General features: G+C 49.5%; 1 protein-coding gene across 9 annotated transcripts in view; it reads right to left on the reverse strand.

Moving 5' to 3' along the window:
- CCDC30 (coiled-coil domain containing 30) overlaps positions 1 to 17,532 on the reverse strand; it is a 35,575-nt gene that overhangs the window by 5,334 nt on the left and 12,709 nt on the right. For all 9 annotated transcript variants that reach the window (XM_072917318.1, XM_032752098.3, XM_041720390.2 and 6 more), the window contains 15 exons: positions 16,130 to 16,245; positions 14,251 to 14,343; positions 13,597 to 13,703; positions 12,580 to 12,772; positions 9,987 to 10,085; positions 9,233 to 9,373; positions 7,754 to 7,891; positions 6,796 to 6,953; positions 5,262 to 5,502; positions 3,706 to 3,879; positions 2,877 to 3,086; positions 2,162 to 2,319; positions 1,353 to 1,500; positions 793 to 914; positions 329 to 470 (listed from right to left, as the gene is read on the reverse strand). In XM_072917318.1, the coding sequence (XP_072773419.1) occupies positions 329 to 470; positions 793 to 914; positions 1,353 to 1,500; positions 2,162 to 2,319; positions 2,877 to 3,086; positions 3,706 to 3,879; positions 5,262 to 5,502; positions 6,796 to 6,953; positions 7,754 to 7,891; positions 9,233 to 9,373; positions 9,987 to 10,085; positions 12,580 to 12,772; positions 13,597 to 13,703; positions 14,251 to 14,343; positions 16,130 to 16,245 (2,240 nt within the window). The remainder of the gene's footprint in view (positions 1 to 328; positions 471 to 792; positions 915 to 1,352; positions 1,501 to 2,161; positions 2,320 to 2,876; positions 3,087 to 3,705; positions 3,880 to 5,261; positions 5,503 to 6,795; positions 6,954 to 7,753; positions 7,892 to 9,232; positions 9,374 to 9,986; positions 10,086 to 12,579; positions 12,773 to 13,596; positions 13,704 to 14,250; positions 14,344 to 16,129; positions 16,246 to 17,532) is intronic.

A 17,532-nucleotide genomic window follows, 5' to 3' on the forward strand; every position in this document is an offset into this window, starting at 1 on the left:
GAGTCTCCTTTTCTCCAGGCTGAGCACCCCCAGCTCCCTCAGTGGTTCCTCACAGGGTTTGTGTTCCCAGTCCCTCTCCAGCCTCGTGGCCTCCTCTGGATGTGCTCAAACATCTCCAAGTCCTTCCCAAACTGAGAGGCCAGGACAGGGACAGAGCTCCAGGTGCCAAGCACAGAGGGAGAAGGAGCTCCCTGCTCCTGCTGGCCACACTCTTCCTGACACAGGCCAGCATGCCACTGGCCTTCTTGGCCACCAGGGAATACTTTTGGAAGCAGCAATGCCCCTGCAGCCTCCCCTTGCAGGAGAAGCCCTGGATGTGTCCTCTCACCTTTTCCACTTGGAGTTTTGACTCGCTGAGCTCATTTTCCAGCTGTTTGATCCTGCTGTCCCTCTGCTTCACCTCATGGATGAAGGTCTCCTTGGCCCTGCGAATCCTGTCCTTGTGCCTGAGCTGCATCTCGTTGTATTTCCTGGGAAAACAGGGACAGCCACCAGGCTGTGAAAGGCATTTTTGCTCAGAGCCACCATCCAGGCAAGGAGCTGGAGTGCCAGGACACAGAGAAATGGCTTCCCACTGCCAGAGGGCAGGGTCAGATGGGACACTGGAAGAAAATCCTTCCCTGTGAGGTGGGCAGGCCCTGGCACAGGTGCCCAGAGCAGCTGTGGCTGCCCCTGGATCCCTGGCAGTGTCCAAGGCCAGGCTGGACAGGGCTAAAAGCCTGAATATTGGTCAGGGAAGTCCACACCAGAGCCAAATCCAACAGCAGGCCCAGGCAGGTTTTTGGGCTTTACCTGACATAGAGATCCTTCTGGTTCAAGAGTCGGACACCTTCCTCATACAGGGCTTTGTTCTCCTCCTTCAGCAGTGCCAGCTGCTCTGAGAGCTTCTGATTCTCCTTCTGGCACTGCACATGCTGGAAAAGAGCTGGTTTTAACTTGTGTGTGGCCTCCCACCTGCCTGGTCTTCAAAGCTTCTCTCTCATCAATCCCAGTGGTTCCCACTCCAGCCAATATCCAGCCAGCCCCCCAGACCACTCCCTTCTCCCCCTAACAAGCAGTGGGATTTTGTTGCAGAGAGGCAAATGAACCCTCCAAAACAATGGACTCTGCCAAAATTTCCAAGCAAAAACTCCAAGTTCTGCAAGATAAATGGAAGGAAGAAACCACCAAGCCTTCCTGTGCCCTCAGAGCTGCATCCCAGGAAACCAGCTGGCAGTAGGACACTGCTTTTCCTCCAGCTCCTGTTGAAATCAGTGAGATCTGCAAGGGCTCAGCCCTGATCAGATGTTCCCAATTCCAGCAGATTCCAGCTCCTGATGGTCCTGTTGCCCCTTGTATGATGAGGAACTCACCTCACCAGCATCCAGCTTCTTCTCATCCTCCAGGACATGCAGGGTCTTGGCCTGGAGCTCCACGTGCATCTTGGCCAGTGACGCCTCTGAATCCCGGGAATGCCGGAGCTGCTGCCTCAGCTCCTCCACCTGCTGCTCCAGGAGCCTCCTGGGAACACCATGGGGTGACAGTGAGAGCCAGAGGGGGATGTGCCTCCTGCCCCCAAGGTGTCTGTCTGTCACCCAAAACAGCCCCTTGCTCCTCTTGCCCTGGCTGACATGGAGGGGACAAAGGAATCCCGGCTGTGTCGTGTCCCAGTGACACAGGAAGGGGGCTGATGCACTGGGATCATTCCCAGTGACACAGGAAGGGGGCTGATACACTGGGATAATTCCCAGCTGCACAGGGAAGGGGGCTGATACACTGGGATCATTCCCAGTGACACAGGAAGGGGGCTGATGCACTGGGATCATTCCCAGCTGCACAGGGAAGGGGGCTGATACACTGGGATCATTCCCAGCTGCACAGGGAAGGGGGCTGATACACTGGGATCATTCCCAGTGACACAGGGAAGGGGGCTGATGCACTGGGATCATTCCCAGCTGCACAGGGAAGGGGGCTGTTGGCATCACTGCACTGACAGGAGAAGCCACGGCCCTTCCAAGGCAGATAAAGCCTCCAATAACCCTTTAAATCTCAGGAAGGAGGAATCCCTGGAGAACTTCAGGGATAAGGCAGGTCCAAAGGGAAGACAAGAGGTGAAAGCAGTGGTTTGGGTGTCCCTGAACTCTCCCAGAGCAGACAGGAGCTGCTGGCACAGCACAGAGACCTTTTCAGCTGCTCCTCGTGAAGTTCCTGCTGCACTCGAGCTTCATTTTCCCGAGCTTCCTTCAGCTCCTCCTCCAGAAGCTTCTTATCAGAAACACGAGCCTCTGCCAGCAGCAGCTGGTGCTGGGAATCCTTCAGCTTTTGCTGGAGTTTTGAAACCTTGGGACAGAGATTAAACTTTCTGAATGTACAGGCCAGTGTCTGAATCAGATCCCTCTGATTCCCCAGTGTCTGAGCCATGGGAAGGGAAGATTTCCTTGTTTTGGCTCTAAGTGCATTAAAAGCAAAAGCTTTGGACTGGCTACCAGATTTTGGACCAAACACTATGTCATCAATTCCCAACAATCTTTTTTCAACCCAATTTGATCCTGCACACATCAAAAGAGAATCCAGTGATTTCTGCAGGAGCATGGCAGAAGCAGTGCCATGGAAAACACAAAGTTTTGGAATTTTCCAGCCAGTGAACAGTAGGAAATCCTCTCAGCAAGAAAAGATGGGGGTTCCCCTGAGCCTGTCAGCCCCACTATCAGTATTTCAGAGATATTGAGTTACCAGACATGGCTTCTACTACCTTGATTATGCTCCTGCTCATTACAGTTTTTTTCCTACAATATTAAGCCAAGGGATCACAAAAAAGGAATGTGGGGAAGCAAACCTGCTTGCTTTCTGCACTAGAGCTGCACAGAAGTGTCAAACATACCCCAGCTTACACTCACCTTCTTTTGTGCTTCTCCTGCTCTGGATTTCTCCTGGGCCAGCCTCTCCTGGAGGCTGCTCCGGAGCTTATCAGCCTGGGAGCACTTGGAGAGCTCCAGCTCCAGCTCCTTGACCTTCTGCTGGCTCCTGTCCCACTGTGCTGAGAGGGAGGAACATGTTTCCGTGGTGTCCAAGAGTTTGGCCCGGGCCTGCTTCAGCTCAGTTTTGACCTGAGATCCCAGAGAAGAAATCAGATTTATACTTCAGCATAAATCAGCTGGAGTGGCTTGGCTAGGGAAGGGGAAGAGGGTTCCAGAAAGAGGAACCACAGAGGAAGTAAAGCATGTTTTATTTGGGTGCAGTGAAATTTGTCACAGAATCCCAGAGCATTTTTGGTAGGAAGGGGCCTTAAGGATCACCTGGTTCCAACCCCCTTTATGGGCAAGGACACCTCCCACTATCCCACGTTGCTCCAAGCCCTGTCCAACCTGGCCAGGAATATTTCTGAGGATGAGGCAGCCACAGCTGCTCTGGGCCACCTGTGCCAGGGCCTCACCACCCTCCCAGGGAAGGATTTCCTCCCAATAGCCTGTGGAACGCTGCCCTCTGGCACTGGGAAGCCATTTCCCCTTCTCCTGGCACTCCAGGTCCTTGTCCAAAGTCCCTCTCCAGCTTTCTTGGAGCCCCTTTAGGCCCTGCAAGGGGCTCTGAGCTCTCCCTGGAGCCTTCTCCTCTCCAGGTGGAACCCCCAGCTCTCCCAGCCTGGGGGCAGATGGAATTCAGCCCTCGTGGCCATAATCCCCATGGAGCTGAGGCAGAGCACAGTGGAGAGCCTGGCTCTGTCCCTACCTTGGTGCATTCCTGCTGGAGCAGCAGGTTTTGCCTCTGGAGGTCGGCGTTCTTCTCCCTCTCGTACCTGAGCTCCCTCTCAGCGGAGCTGCACAAGTTCTGCACCCGCCGCAGGTCCTGGCGCAGCTGCTGCAGCTTCTCCTCCTGCTGCTGGAACCTCTCCTCAGACAGACCCTGCAGCAGCAGCACAAGCAGCACAGAAATTAACTTTAAGGCAGGATAAAGGTGATTAAGGAAGGCAGAAGACAGTATTAAGAGCATGTGGGCAGGAAGGTGTGTAAAGCCTGGCATTTCTGTGTCCCTGCGCTGTGTCCTGCTCCCTTCTCTGCTCCTGCAGGGCTTTAAGAGCCTTGTGGATGTGGCACCTGGGGACATGGCTTGTGGTGAACATGCATTGCTGGGTTAATAGTTGCACTTGATGATCTCAGAGGCCTTTCCCAACCTCAATGATTCCATCGTTCTCTCCATCACCTCAGAGAAACCAATACAACTCCTGAGGCTGAGGGGGAAGAGGTGATAACCTGGATGAGGGAACAAATCCCTGTTGAAACAAATCTGTGCAATCAAAGCAAAACCACTAGGTCACTCTGGATTCTTGTACCAGAGTCTCACTCAGGCATCCAAGCAGGAGTGACACAGCCAGCACAGCTCCCAGAGGGATCAGGAACAGGAGAAAGGTGAGTCCTGGCAGTGGGACAGGAACACAACTGGACAAAGCCTGGACACTGGGAGGTGTCACTGACGGTCTGAGATGGCTCTTGGGAGGTAACTGGTCTCCTCAGCTCACTCACCTTCCCAGCACACACACCAAAGCCTGGGCTGTGCCAAAGCCTTTCTTTCCAGCATCACTTTCAGCCATCTCTTGATCTGCATTCCTACTTTGCATCTTCACCTTCTGCTCTTGGAAGCAGAGGGAATTCACTGGAGACCAAAACTGCCTTCTCAGATAATCCCCAGGTAAGTTTCCCAAGCTGGAAAAAGCCTTGATCCAGCTCTGTGGGGTCTGGCAGTCAGTTGTCCTGGAGGTCCACTGGCTCCATTGGTTTTGTGGGGTTTTCCCCACCTTCTTTTATCAGGATCCCTTCCCACATCCACTGCACTCCTTGTGTCTTGCTCTGCTCCACTCAGATAATTTGCTGCTTCTTGGATACAGCTGGACTCTGATCCTCTACTTCTCATTCCCACCCTGCCCCTACAGACCACCCTGTCCTCTTTTCTCTCCCAAATCTTTGCACAGAAGCTGAGCTCCCCCTCAGTCTCCCCATCCCACATTCTTCCATCATTTCCTCCCTGTTTGGCAGGGACACCTGCACCTCCCTTTCTCTTTCAGAGAAAGGTGAACAAATTCCATTTAAACAACTTATTTCTGCCATGTGTAATCAGTTCAGTTTATCCAAATCCCCACCACATCCAAAAGCACAGCACAAGGAAATGAACACATCCCTAATTTCCAACCATCACTCACACCACAGGGCTGGCTTCCAGCCCACTTTAATTACATTTTGACACTCAATTAATGACAAAAAGCAGGGTGTAGATGGCAAAGCTGCCCTTACCTGTTTAAGGCTCCCTTCTAAACTGCCTGCTGAGCTCTGCCATGGGAGAAACTTGTTCTCCCTCTGCTCCAAGGCTGGGGTCATCCTCCTGGTGTCTCCACCGGGGCCCTGCTCCCAGGCACTCCGGATGTCACATCTGAGCTGGGCAATTTCTTCAAGCAACATCCTCTTCTCTTCACTGCTCTCTTTGAGCTGCTTTTCCAGCTCCTCCTTCTTCTTGTTGCTCTCTAGTAATTCAGAGCTTGAAGGAGAAATAGTAAAGGAGAGAGATAACCACACAAATCCAGGGAAAACACCCTTAAAGGGGAAAAACTTGGGAGATGATAGCCCAGTGAAACACTCCAGCACTTCGGGAGGCTCCAGAGGGGATTCAGTCCTGGGTGCAGCAGCTCTGGGCAAGGGTCAGTCTCCCTGGGACACTTCCCACAAAACCACGAGTGTCCAGAGGCTCAGCTGACAGGTTACAGGCTGACTAAGGAATCCTCACAAAGGCACAGGAGCTGCTCTGGACTCAAAGTCACAGGGAAGCACTGGAATAGGGACTCAGGTGTCCCAGTCCAGCTGCCTGACTTATCTTCACCCAAATTCCATCTCCATTTTCTCCATCCAAGACCAAAGCTCTGTCTCCCCCACCTCTGGAAGTGTCCAAGGCCAGGCTGAATAGGGCTTGGAGCAACCTGGGATAGTGGAAGCCATGGCAGGGGGTGGAATGGGATGAGCTTGAAGATCCCTTCCTCCCCAGCAGAGTCTGGAATTCTGTGATTCTATGTCCTGGATGTCCAGGCACAGGTTGTCCAGGCTGGAATCACCATCCCTGGAAGTTCAGAGCACCTGTGGAGGTGGCACTTGGGGACATGTGTTAAGAGTGAACATGGCAGTGTTGGGAAACAGTTGGACTCGATGATCTTGGAGGGTTTTCCCAGCCTGAGTGATTCCATGATTCCTCAGCAGCTCCCTGCTGCCTTCTCCTGGCTGTACTTTAGCCCAGTGCCAGTAACACAGGTCACTATAACCACACTGGATTTAACCCAAGCTTTTATTTACTAAGAACAGATGAGCACCTGAGCCCAGATGCTCCAGCTCCAAATTTCTCCTGCTCTGCTCAAAGGGGGAGTCAGACCAGCACCTGCTGACACCTCCCCTCCAAATAAACCCAAATTCCAAGGGCTACCCATATCTCCAGTGGGACTAGGACTGCCAGCTGCTGCCAGCAGTGAGCCCTGAGGAGCCAAAACCCACAACAGGAGATTTTTGAGACCCCCTTAGTTCGACTTCAAGGGAAGAATCCTCCTCCCTAAGGACAGCTCCCATTTTCCAGCTCAGAATCTGGAAAAGCTGCAGAAAAAAACTCTTTAATCCTGGCTGATCCTGACTAAGGAAAGTCACCAAAACCAGAGATGCTGACCCAAGGACAACATGAAGATGCCAGGCCCATTTTTGCCAGAAGCAGCCCCAGGGGGAGTTGGAAAAGGCTCAAAATTTAACTCAGCAAAGACAAGGAGCAGAAAATACCACAGGTTTTGTTAAGGTTTACCAGAGCAGTTCTTGTTCTTCCCTCAGGTTTTTGATCTGTTCTTCCAAAAACACTACTTTAGCCATCTGTTCCTCATAGGTCTTTGCATCTGCACGGGGATCTTCCTGTTTCTGCTCCACTTTGGGACTTTGTTCTCTGTCTTGCCGGACTTCAGAGGCCTGTAAGGTCAGAAAACACCATGACTTGGATTTCCTTTGCTCTGATTGAAATCTTTGGGGCCATACAGGGCAATCTGGGGACTCAAGCAAGGCATGGCTTGTGATTCTGTGGTTAAATCATTGCAGTTCTTCCCTGTCAAAGACACATGTGAGTCCTTTTTCTTGCATGGAAAGTCACTAAACTACATGGAAAGTGTCTAAACTGCCACCAAGCCATGGTTCTTTATTTGATTTCATCCTACTGTGGCACAGCTGCAGCTCCCAGGGATTTACAGCAGATGTCAAAGCTCTTCACAAAAGCAGCAGCTCTTGGCAAACCAGGAGGGGCACAAAGTGTGGGCTGAGGTGGCTCTCACAGAGGTGCTCCAACTCTACCCCAAACACCTCCCAATGTCACCTAACCCTGTAACACAGGTAACAGCACACCCTGGACATGAGACTTGAGGAGAAGATGGCAAGAAAACAAACGGGGCAGGAAAGGAGGAATGCATCAGGACAGAAGAACTCACAGCTGAATCCCAACTGGAGTCTGCCCAGTGTCAGATCTGCTGCTCACCTGTGATGGACCCAAATCCTTCAGACACAAACACCCTTATCCTCACTAAACACCAACTTTGACTGCTAAAGCTTTTTAATCAACAGCTCTTCCTGAGCTTTCAATCCCAGGTATCTCTTGGTATTTCAATTCCAAGGCATCTTATCTAGACCAGGACAAATTTGCTCATATTTGAGCAACACACCCCAGCAGCTCCTGCCTGCATCAGGTACCACAAGAACTGGGAATTCTTTCCATGTCTCACCTCTGGAGCTAGCAAAGCACTGTCTTTGTGTAGCTTCTCATGGGGTACAGCCACAAGATCCTTGCTGGCTGATGTTCTCTGGAGACTTGGGAAGGTGTTTATGTGGCTTGTGAGCTCTGAGTGGGAATCAGGCAAACCCTGGAGAGGTAACAACAGAGTCAGTGGATGAAACATACCCTGAAGGACAAGCTCAGGAAAAGATTTCTCCTCTTAATTGTCCAAAAATCTCTTAAAAACAAGGAGAGATTTCCATGTGACAGAACCCAATGATTTCATGCAAACCTTGTTTCCAGCACCGTTGGGAAATGATTCACTGCAGAACAGCTGCTCCATCCAAAAGGAATGGGCCCACGTGGGAAGCCAGGAATTCACCAAAGAGATGCAAAGGTCTCTATGCTAAAGGCTGTTTCAGTCTAACACAGGGCTCTGGATTCCATTCCTCCTGATCCCTTTGATGAAAACAGTCCCTCCTTCAGGGAGACCACTGGTGCCTGAATTCCAGCCAGACTTTTAGGGATGGATGATTTGGATTCAAAGATCCCTGGATCACAAGCAGGCTGAACTACTGGGAGGCAAGAATTCAAAAAGGACTCTTCCCATTCTGCCCACCATTCCCTAGATCAGACAATTCCTTTCCATGTGTGGACTGATAGACTGACCCAGCCTCTTCCTCCCAGCCAGGCTGTGCTGATCCCAAGCTTTGATCCCGAATTTCAGTGTGGATTTGTTGCAGCAGGATTAAGCCCTGGCCTCTAGATGCCACTGTTCCTCCAGCAGTGCCTGAGTCTGCGGAGTTCTGCCAACAGCTCAGGACTTTCATGGATTTTCACTTGGATTCATGGAAGTGACAGGACTCACAAACTGATCTAAGGCTCTCAGAGTGATAAAAAATGGATTTGTCATGGCTGTGCCCCCGCCATTGCCAGGTCCCTTTGTCCAAGCCACAGATCTGTCAACCTCCTAAATTTTTACCCTAATTTTCAGCACTTGTCCTGGCAGCCCTTGGACAATTTTGCTGGCACCACTCCCTGTCCCTCCTCTGTGGCCCAGCTGGAAAACAAGAGTTCCAGCAACATTCCCAGCAGGGAAACCCCCAGGAGTTGATTTAGCACCTCAATTGGTTCAAGCCAAGTGTGCCAAGGCCCTTGGGGAAATCCCAGACGTGCTGGGATCCCAGCAGGATGTTCACTTTGCTCTGGGGTGTTCAATTCCTGAAATGAATGCCTGAGTCTGAAAACTCCCACTCTGCCCTCCAGAGAATCAGGGTTTGGCTGCAAAGGTGAAATTACTGATTTGGTATTAGATTCACTGAAAGGAAAGTAAATTCTGGAGTCAGAGATGATGCCATGAGAGCAGCTGGATTGAAAACCCTCCACCAAAGGCTTGAAAGTGGCATCAAGAGGTGCCAGGCAATGAGTGTGGGGATGTTTTCAAGGAGCAGCTGGCTCCTGCAGGGTCCCACCACAGGGCTGGACATACCTGGCTGCCCAGAGCCACCTTCTCAGCCTTCAGATCTTCCCTCAGCAACTCCAGCTCAGATGCCAGCTGCTTTCTCCGTTCTCTCCTCTCTCCCAGCTGACTTCCCAACTTGTCTATTGTTTCCTGACAGCTTTCCAACATCTGGAACAAGAAATGCTCAGAGTCACTTCCACAACATGGTTTTTTCTACTCAGATTGCAGGATATGTGTCTTCTAGGAAACAAGGAGAGGAGAAAAATGGTTCTCAAATGTTTCCAGTGGGATTCCTACACCTCTTATCTGGGGCTCACAGAACCTCCACTGATTCAAAACACCTTGGGAAGCTCCTCTCCCATCTCTGTCTGCCTGACACACCAGGCAGATCCAATTGTTGGGCTGGCAAGGAACAAATGGACAGGAAAGTTAACCCTGAACCTGATGGGTATCAGCTTTAAATGTACCTACACATCCCCTGGTTTCACTAAACCCTAACCAAGAACTGAGCACCTTCACACAGGTAAAAACTTCACACTCATGGGGAGACAACAAACTCCTCAGCTGGCAGAGCTGAGGCAAGACAACTTCCCAAGGGGAGAGTTTTCATGGAGATCATGTTGGCTGCTTTCCTCCAGTAATCCATCCATCTGCATGGGCTGAGGAGCTACAGATCCTCAGGAGAGAGTGACAAAAAGCATGCCCAGGAAAGAGCCACTTCAGATGCTCCTTTAAAACATTTCTAAACAGAACAGTTCATTAACCAAGGAAAAGCTCTCACCTCCTGCATCTCCTGAGCTCCAGATGTCATCTGCTCGTTCCCATTCATCTCACTTTTGTTCTTCTGCACCTCAAACAGCTCTGTTTCCAAACTGGTGATCTGAACATGGACAAATTCCAGGTTAAAACCAAACGAGGACTCACAATTAAATGCACAACTACCCCTGCTATGGGATAAGGCCCATGTTGGAAGCAAGGAACAGGAGGGGATGTGCATGGCCAGCTCCAGCTCATCCCTCATCCTGCTGCTTCCAAGGAGGAAGGAACCATCTGGACTCAAGCCAGAAAAAGATGGAATTCTGCTCCACAAAAGGAGTGGAACAACCCAGGCACAAGGTGAAAACTCAAAGCTTCCACACATTGTGGTGCTCCCCTGACATGGAGGACCCCAAGGCACCCCAGTTTAGGTGCTGGGTCATCCTTGTTCCCTGTGCTCCAAGTGCTGATCTTATCCAAGTTTCTGCTCAGCCTGGTCCATCAGGACTCATCCTGGTCCCTTCACTGCTCATTGGAAGTTTTCAGTAGCTCCTGAAAGGCTCCAAGGACTTGGGATTTGGGACAGCAAAGCACTGATCTCTGTAACCACTGACTTTTGCTCCTCCTGGCACCTCCTTGCAGGTGGGAGTTTGGACAAGGTCTCACTCTGCATTTGGATACCCCCAAGGGCATCTGCTCCTGGGGGGAAAGTTATTGGTCCTGAGGTTATAAAGGCCTCCAAGGAGCTCTGAGCAGTCCAGATAAGGATCATCCCAGAGGAGCAGCTCAGCTTCTCTTACCTTTTTCCAAAATCCAAGTCTTGGCACTTGCAGCCCCCCTGCTCTGCTTCCAGCAGGAGCCTGGACAGCTTCCCTTTCCTTAGGCATGAAATCCAGTTTGGGCTAATTTCTAAAATCCCTGGCTGGACTAACTGCCTGAGCTTGGCTCCCCTGAAATGAGCTGGGACACCAGAGGGAGAGGAAAACCCAGCTCCCCAGAACCCCAGACTGGTTCTGGAGATTCCAGAATCCCAGGATGGATTGGGGTGGAAGGGACCTTAAAGCCCATCCCATTTTACCCCTTCCTCTATCCCAGGTTGCTCCAAGCCCCATCCAACCTGGCCCTGGACACTTCCAGGGGTGGGGCAGCCACAGATTCTCTGGACAACCTGTCCAGGGCCTCCCCACCCTCATAGACAAGAAATTCTTCCTCAAATGTAATCTCAAAGGCAAAGAAGTACCAAGTCTCTGCCAATCCCAGTCCATTTCCAAAGCAGCACCTCAAAGCCCTTGAGCTTTGCTCTCCCTGATGAGTTTCTGGCACCATCTGGGTCTGCTGGAGCTCCCAGAAGGGAATAGCCTCCAACACACAGGAAAGCTGCTGCAACACTGCTTTTTAAATCTAAGATATGAGCTCACCAATGTGTGAAAAGGTATTAAAAGTGGGGTGGAACACCCACACCTCTCACAGAAGACCTAAAGGTCAACAAACCCCTCTCCTTCTGCATGACTGGATGATAATTTGGGGTTCAGCAAGACTTTGGAGCTCCAAAAGAGATCTCAAATGCAAAACACACCTCCCCTCCTCACCCTCAGCCAGCCTTTGGTCAGAAGTTGATATCCAGCAATGCATTTATTTAGTCTCCATCCAAGCCATTAATGTCTAAGCACTTAATTTGTGTTCCCAAATCCCATGCCAGGAGCAGAACAATCCTCACTCTGTATTGCATTGTCCTGGTCCTGAGTCACAGCCTGACCAGCCAAGGCTTCTGCAGCTGTGCCAGGACCAAAAACCCTCCCAAGTCCTTCCCAGCCAGGGCAGGAGTGGAAAACCCCCAGCAGCACTGCCTTGCCCAGGCTCCAGCCCCTTCCCTCCTCATCCCCAGGGCTCTTAAAGCCCCCTGGGAATGCAGGACACAGCAACCTCCAGCTAACTAGGTGGATTTATCCATGGGTTTGTGCATTCAGAAGGATGTTCCCAGGCACTGCAGATCCTGGGCCTTCACACTCAGCACCATTTTGGACACATCTCTCAGATCCTGACCCTCGGGAAAAGCCAAAGTGCAATCTTCTGCCACCAGGACACTTAACTGGTGATATTTCCTGGGATCAAGGAGCATCAGTGTCACAGACAGTAGGGTCAGATGCAATGTTAGGAAGGAATTGTTCCCTGTGAGGTGGGCAGGCCCTGGCACAGGCTGCCCAGAGCAGCTGGGACTGCCCCTGGATCCTTGGAAGTGTCCAGGGCCAGGCTGGATGGGGCTTGGAGCAAGCTGGGATAGAGCAAGGTGTCCCTGCCCATGGCAGGGGGTGGGACTTGATGGGTTTTAAGGACCCTTCCCAACCAAACCAGGCTGGGATTCTGTGATGGGGGAACAGGAGATGGAAAATACAACACTGCCATAACATGGGAATCTGCACTTCCAACCAGGAGTCATTTACTCCCTGCTGGTACCTTTTCCTTCCCCCTCTCTGCCACACTGGCAGATTTTTCTGGCTGCTTTCTGTCAAACTAAACACAGCAGAGTGCAGGGCCAGGCCAAACATCATTCTATTTTTCTAATCAGAGAGAAAAGAATGAAAGAAATCCAAACCTTGTCTCTCCTATTCCTTACTCACTTTCTGGTGCAGTCCCTCCACCTGGCTCTGCAGCTGCTGCTTCTCTTGCTTGGTTTGGATCTGTGTCTCTCCCAGAATCGATTCCAGCTCCTCATTGCGCTCAACCAAACCCTTGTGCTCCTGCTCCAGTTTCTGCAGCTTGTGAAGGAGCTGGGAATTCCTGCCCTCGATGCTCTCCATGGCTTCCAGGCACCTGCACACCAAAACCCAGCATCACCAAGGCTGGAACTGCATCCCAACTGCTCCCCACCAGCGAGGAAAAGCCAAGGTTTTCCTCACACTCTCCTGCTGATTTCCAGTCTCACATCCAGCATGGCATGTGCCTGTCCTTATTTAGATGGGAATTCCTTCATCATTCCTTGTGTAGATCCCACACAAGGAATGATGAAGGTCTGGGCAGGAAACAGGTCGGGCAGGAGGCTGCCAGCAGCAGAGAGAGAACATCAAATTCAGCTGCTTGAGGTGGAGAACAGGCTTGGGAATCTGAAGGGAGAAGGGTCAGAGGGTTTTTTGAAGAGGATCAGTTCCCCTTTCCTCCCTGAACCTGCCAGACGAGGTGCAGCACCTCCTGAGCAGGTGTTGGGAGAACAAAGCTTTGAATTCCATCAGAAATCCCTGTTTATATATCATGGTTGAAAGACAGGTGTTTTGGTGCACTCCTGGAGAGCAACCAAACCCAAAGAAAACTTCCCAGCACTAAAACAGGTTTAAAATCAAGGTTTTTAAACAATATGATTTTTAAACAACAAGTTTTTTGTCTGTGAACAGCCATAAAAGTCCAACTCTCTTCTTTTAGGAAATCAACAAAGTGGAGGAAGTATCAGCATTTAACTGGAAGAAGTGATTCCTCAGGACTGCATCTCCTCCAAATTTTCCCATTTGGGAGTAGAAGAACAAAGTCCTAAAGAGTATTTAAAACAATTCAATAATCAAATAATCCTTCAAGAGAGAGCAGCAGTGACACAGCACCAGGAACCAGTGGCAGTACAAGGGATGAAGGATTTCTACACCTCTCACCTTTTGTGGAGAGTTTCACCACCTTGATCTCCACGTTCCTGATATGGGGCAGCTCTGCTGGCACCAGTGTCTCCATCAGCTCCTGCTTCTTCCTGGGTGCCCTGTGCCTGAGAGAAAATCAACGAGGCTTGAGATCCCAGAATCTCAGGATGGATTTGGGTTGGAGGGACCTTAAAGCTCATCCTGTTCCATGGGCAGGGACACTTTCCTCTATCCCATGTTGCTTCAAGCTCCATCCAACCTGGCCTTGGACACTTTCAGGGATGGGGCAGCCACAGCTGCTCTGGGGAAACTGTGCCAGGGCCTCACCACCCTCACAGCCAGGAATTCCTTCCCAATATCCCATCTGACCCTGCCCTCTGGCAGTGGGAGTCATTCCCTGTGTCCTGTCCCTCCATCCCTTGTCCCCAGTCCCTCTCCAGCTCTCCTGGAGCCTCTTTAGGCCCTGGAAGGGCTCTGAGCTCTCCCTGGAGCCTTCTCCTCTCCAGGTGAACATTCCCAGCTCTCCCAGCCTGGCTCCAGCCCTCAGAGCATCTCCCTGGCCTCCTCATTCAGCTCCAGCAGCTCCACAAAACTGGAGCAGGGTCTGGGATGCAGAGGGAACTATGTTTTTTTCTGGAATGAAAAATATGAAGAAATAGCCCTTGGAAACACCTGCAGTGAGGCCATTCCAGCTCCCTCTGCTGATGGAGGCTCTGGCCTCTCGCTCCGCTGGTACTCACAGATCTCCTCCTTGAGCTGCTCCACCTGCAACACAAAGATTTGAGTTGTTATTATTTTCATATTTATTATTAATGTATTCTGTCCCTTATCCTGAGGGACTGGTTGAGATCTTGTGGATGCTCCAGCAGCGGAGTGGCCTCAGATAAAGAGCAGCAAAAGTGGGAATGCTGCTGCTCCAATCCATTAAAAGATGATTTTTCTGAATTTATTTCACTTCCTGAGCACACCCAAATTGTGTCAGAGTCCAACTGCTATTTCTGAGGACACCTTTCAGTATCTTCCATCCATGGGATCAGTGAAATTCCATTACCAGCAGCAGTCACAGCTCATCCCACACCAACTGCCCAGCCTGTTCCTCCCCTACTCTTCATAACCCACAGACAAGAAAACACCTTTCAGAACACCAAGCTGCTGTAGTCAGTAATAAAGCACATTTTCTACTTCTGTAAATTAAAAATTGGGGAGTTCCCAACTTCTGTGACAACAGTTAAACCCCAGTCCTAAGGAATAAAGGGAATTTGCTTTCAGTTCCACATGTGGCTGGAACTGATCTCAATCTGGCTACATTTTTTCCTGTTCAGTGACCAAAATATATTACATGTATCTGTATGTTTTTTGTCTATATAGACATATATATATAATAATATTTTATTTCTACTTTTTTATAAGCTATTAATACACTTGTGTATCCAGAATAACTGAAAGGAGCCATGTCCTACAGCAAGAAAAACATTATTTGGAATTTAAAAAAAGTAAACAGAGGAATTTGAAGTAAGTTATGGTTTTTTTGTAGCTCCAGAAAGAAGCTGAGCTGTAAATACAAGGCTTGAGGTGACAGACATGGAAAAAAATAGCAAATTTTTTAAATGCAATGAACAAAACTATAAAAAAACTGGACTATAAAAAATACTGTAAAATTTTGAACACCTCAAATGGGAATAAATCCCATTCAAGATATTAACTGATAAATATTATTTGAAAAGCATCTTCTCAGTGATACTTCTATTAATTTAGCAATACTCATTGGACATGAGAGAACTGCAAGAGAGCCAAGAGCTCTCAGTGCTGGGATGGCAGAGGCTGATATAAGGAAATCAGGAGATAAGAACAGCAGTAGATTTTGTGCCCAATTATACATTTTAACAGGAAGCAGACTCTTCTGTCCCTTCCCTGTTGGCAACTTCATTAAGGAATTATCTGGTTGATAGTTCCTTAATTGCTCCTTAATTCTAGGTGGCATTTAGGGAATCACGGCTATATAACACCAAGTATTTAACTAATAGTAATGTAATAGTAATGTAATTAATTCCATTAAGAAAACCCACAGAAAATAAGCAAATCAATCAATGTGATTGAGTTAAAAACCAAAGGGGCTGAAAGGAATCAAAAATGAGCATAAATTTCAAATGGATTTCTAACCATCTGGTGGGGTTTTAGGTTAAACTTAGGTAAACTGAACTCTTTAATCCAGCCCAGGGAAAAGCATGTGTGCTCCTTACTCTATTTCCACACTTGAGTTGGGGTAAACACTGATCAGCAGGGAGCTGATCCCTCTCCATGGGCACAGGAAAACGTGTCCCAAAGTCCTCAAGCCACCACTCAGTTGGAGTCCCTCAAACTCCTCCTGCACTGGAGGAATTCCCAGAGCTGCATTCTGCCCATTTCCCAAATTTTACTGCTCCATGAACACAGCCAAACTGCAGCTCTGGAAAGACTGGGCATAGAACAGGGAGGGGAAAGAGGAAGGCAGGGCAGGTCTGGGAGCAGGGATGACTCTCAGGATTGTTGGCTTGGCTGGGTGGATCCTCACCAGCTCCAGGAACGCTTTCCTCTCCAGGTCGAGCGTCTGGACCCGCGCCCGCAGTGCCAGGATCTCCTTGTCCAGCCGGCTGTTGTGCTCCATGGCCCTCTGGAGCTCTGTCCTAGCTGGAGACAGCAGCACCAGGAAAGTGGTCACTGGCTTGGCCCACACTCCCAGCACGGATTCCAGGCTGATCCCACACGTGGGAAAGGTGGGAGGCAGCATGGACATGTCCCACATCCACTGAAAACACATCCTGCATCCACTGGGAATACATGGGAATACATCTTACATCCACTGGGAATACATCCTGCATCCACTGGGAGCACATCCCACATCCACATGGGAATACATCCCACATCCACTGGGAGCACATCCCACATCCACGTGGTAACAGATCTTCATGGGACACATCCATGTGGGAACACATCCCACATCCATGCCCTCTCCCTCTCATAGCAAAGGCTGATGTCCCTGGAGATCCAGGGATGTCCCTGGAGATCCAGGTTGATGTCCCTGGAGATCCTGGTTCAACAGCAGTCTCTCCATCATTATTCCAGGGATTCATTTACCTCTGGATCACAGAAGTAAACCTCATTTAAATCACTCTCCTCATCTAATATGGGTTTCGCTTTCTCTATGGAAAACCTCAACATTCTCACCATAAAATCCATCACTGCCACAAGCAGGAACACAATCCCAGCCAATGGATCCATGTTGTCCACACATTGAAATTTAATGGAATGGCTACAACTGGAAAAATTTGCACACCAATTTTTCTATGGATCAATGGATCAACGAATAAATAAATCCCAACACCAATTAGTGCATATTCCAAATACTTTCAGGGCAGAAATAGGAAGAGGTGTTTGCATTAGGAGCACATGTTGAGGACACACTGGTATCCTCCTGTCCTGGGGAGACAATATTCCTTAGAAAACAAGGAAGAAATATTATTCCCTTTCCAGTTTATCACTAGGCACAGGAAATTTTAAACTTAAATTTGACTTCTATTCAGGCAAAAAAAAAAATCTACTTTTTTGGTTCCACCTTGGAAAAAGCAACAAATTCCTTTTTCAAACAAGGATTTTCAGTTGTGTCATTTAAAACAAAAAGCAAAGAGCTTTAAACAAAAAGCATCTCCACAGAATGACAGAATGGGTTGGGTTGGAAGGGGACCTTGAAGATCATCTCATTCCAACCCCCATCTTCCACCAGAACGGAAATTTTACTCAAAAGCCTGTTGACCACTACACAAATTTATTATGAAATTATAATTAAATGATGATAAAAAAGGTTGATGAAAGGATAATAAAATTCCAGCTCTTTTTCTCTTGCAAAAATTCTGACCACCCCCCCCCGATTTTCCCATTCCTTCTCCTGTTTTTCCCCCTCAGGATCAGCCTTCAGGG

The sequence above is a fragment of the Taeniopygia guttata genome, chromosome 21 (genome assembly GCF_048771995.1).
Source record: "Taeniopygia guttata chromosome 21, bTaeGut7.mat, whole genome shotgun sequence".
Classification (NCBI taxonomy): domain Eukaryota; kingdom Metazoa; phylum Chordata; class Aves; order Passeriformes; family Estrildidae; genus Taeniopygia; species Taeniopygia guttata.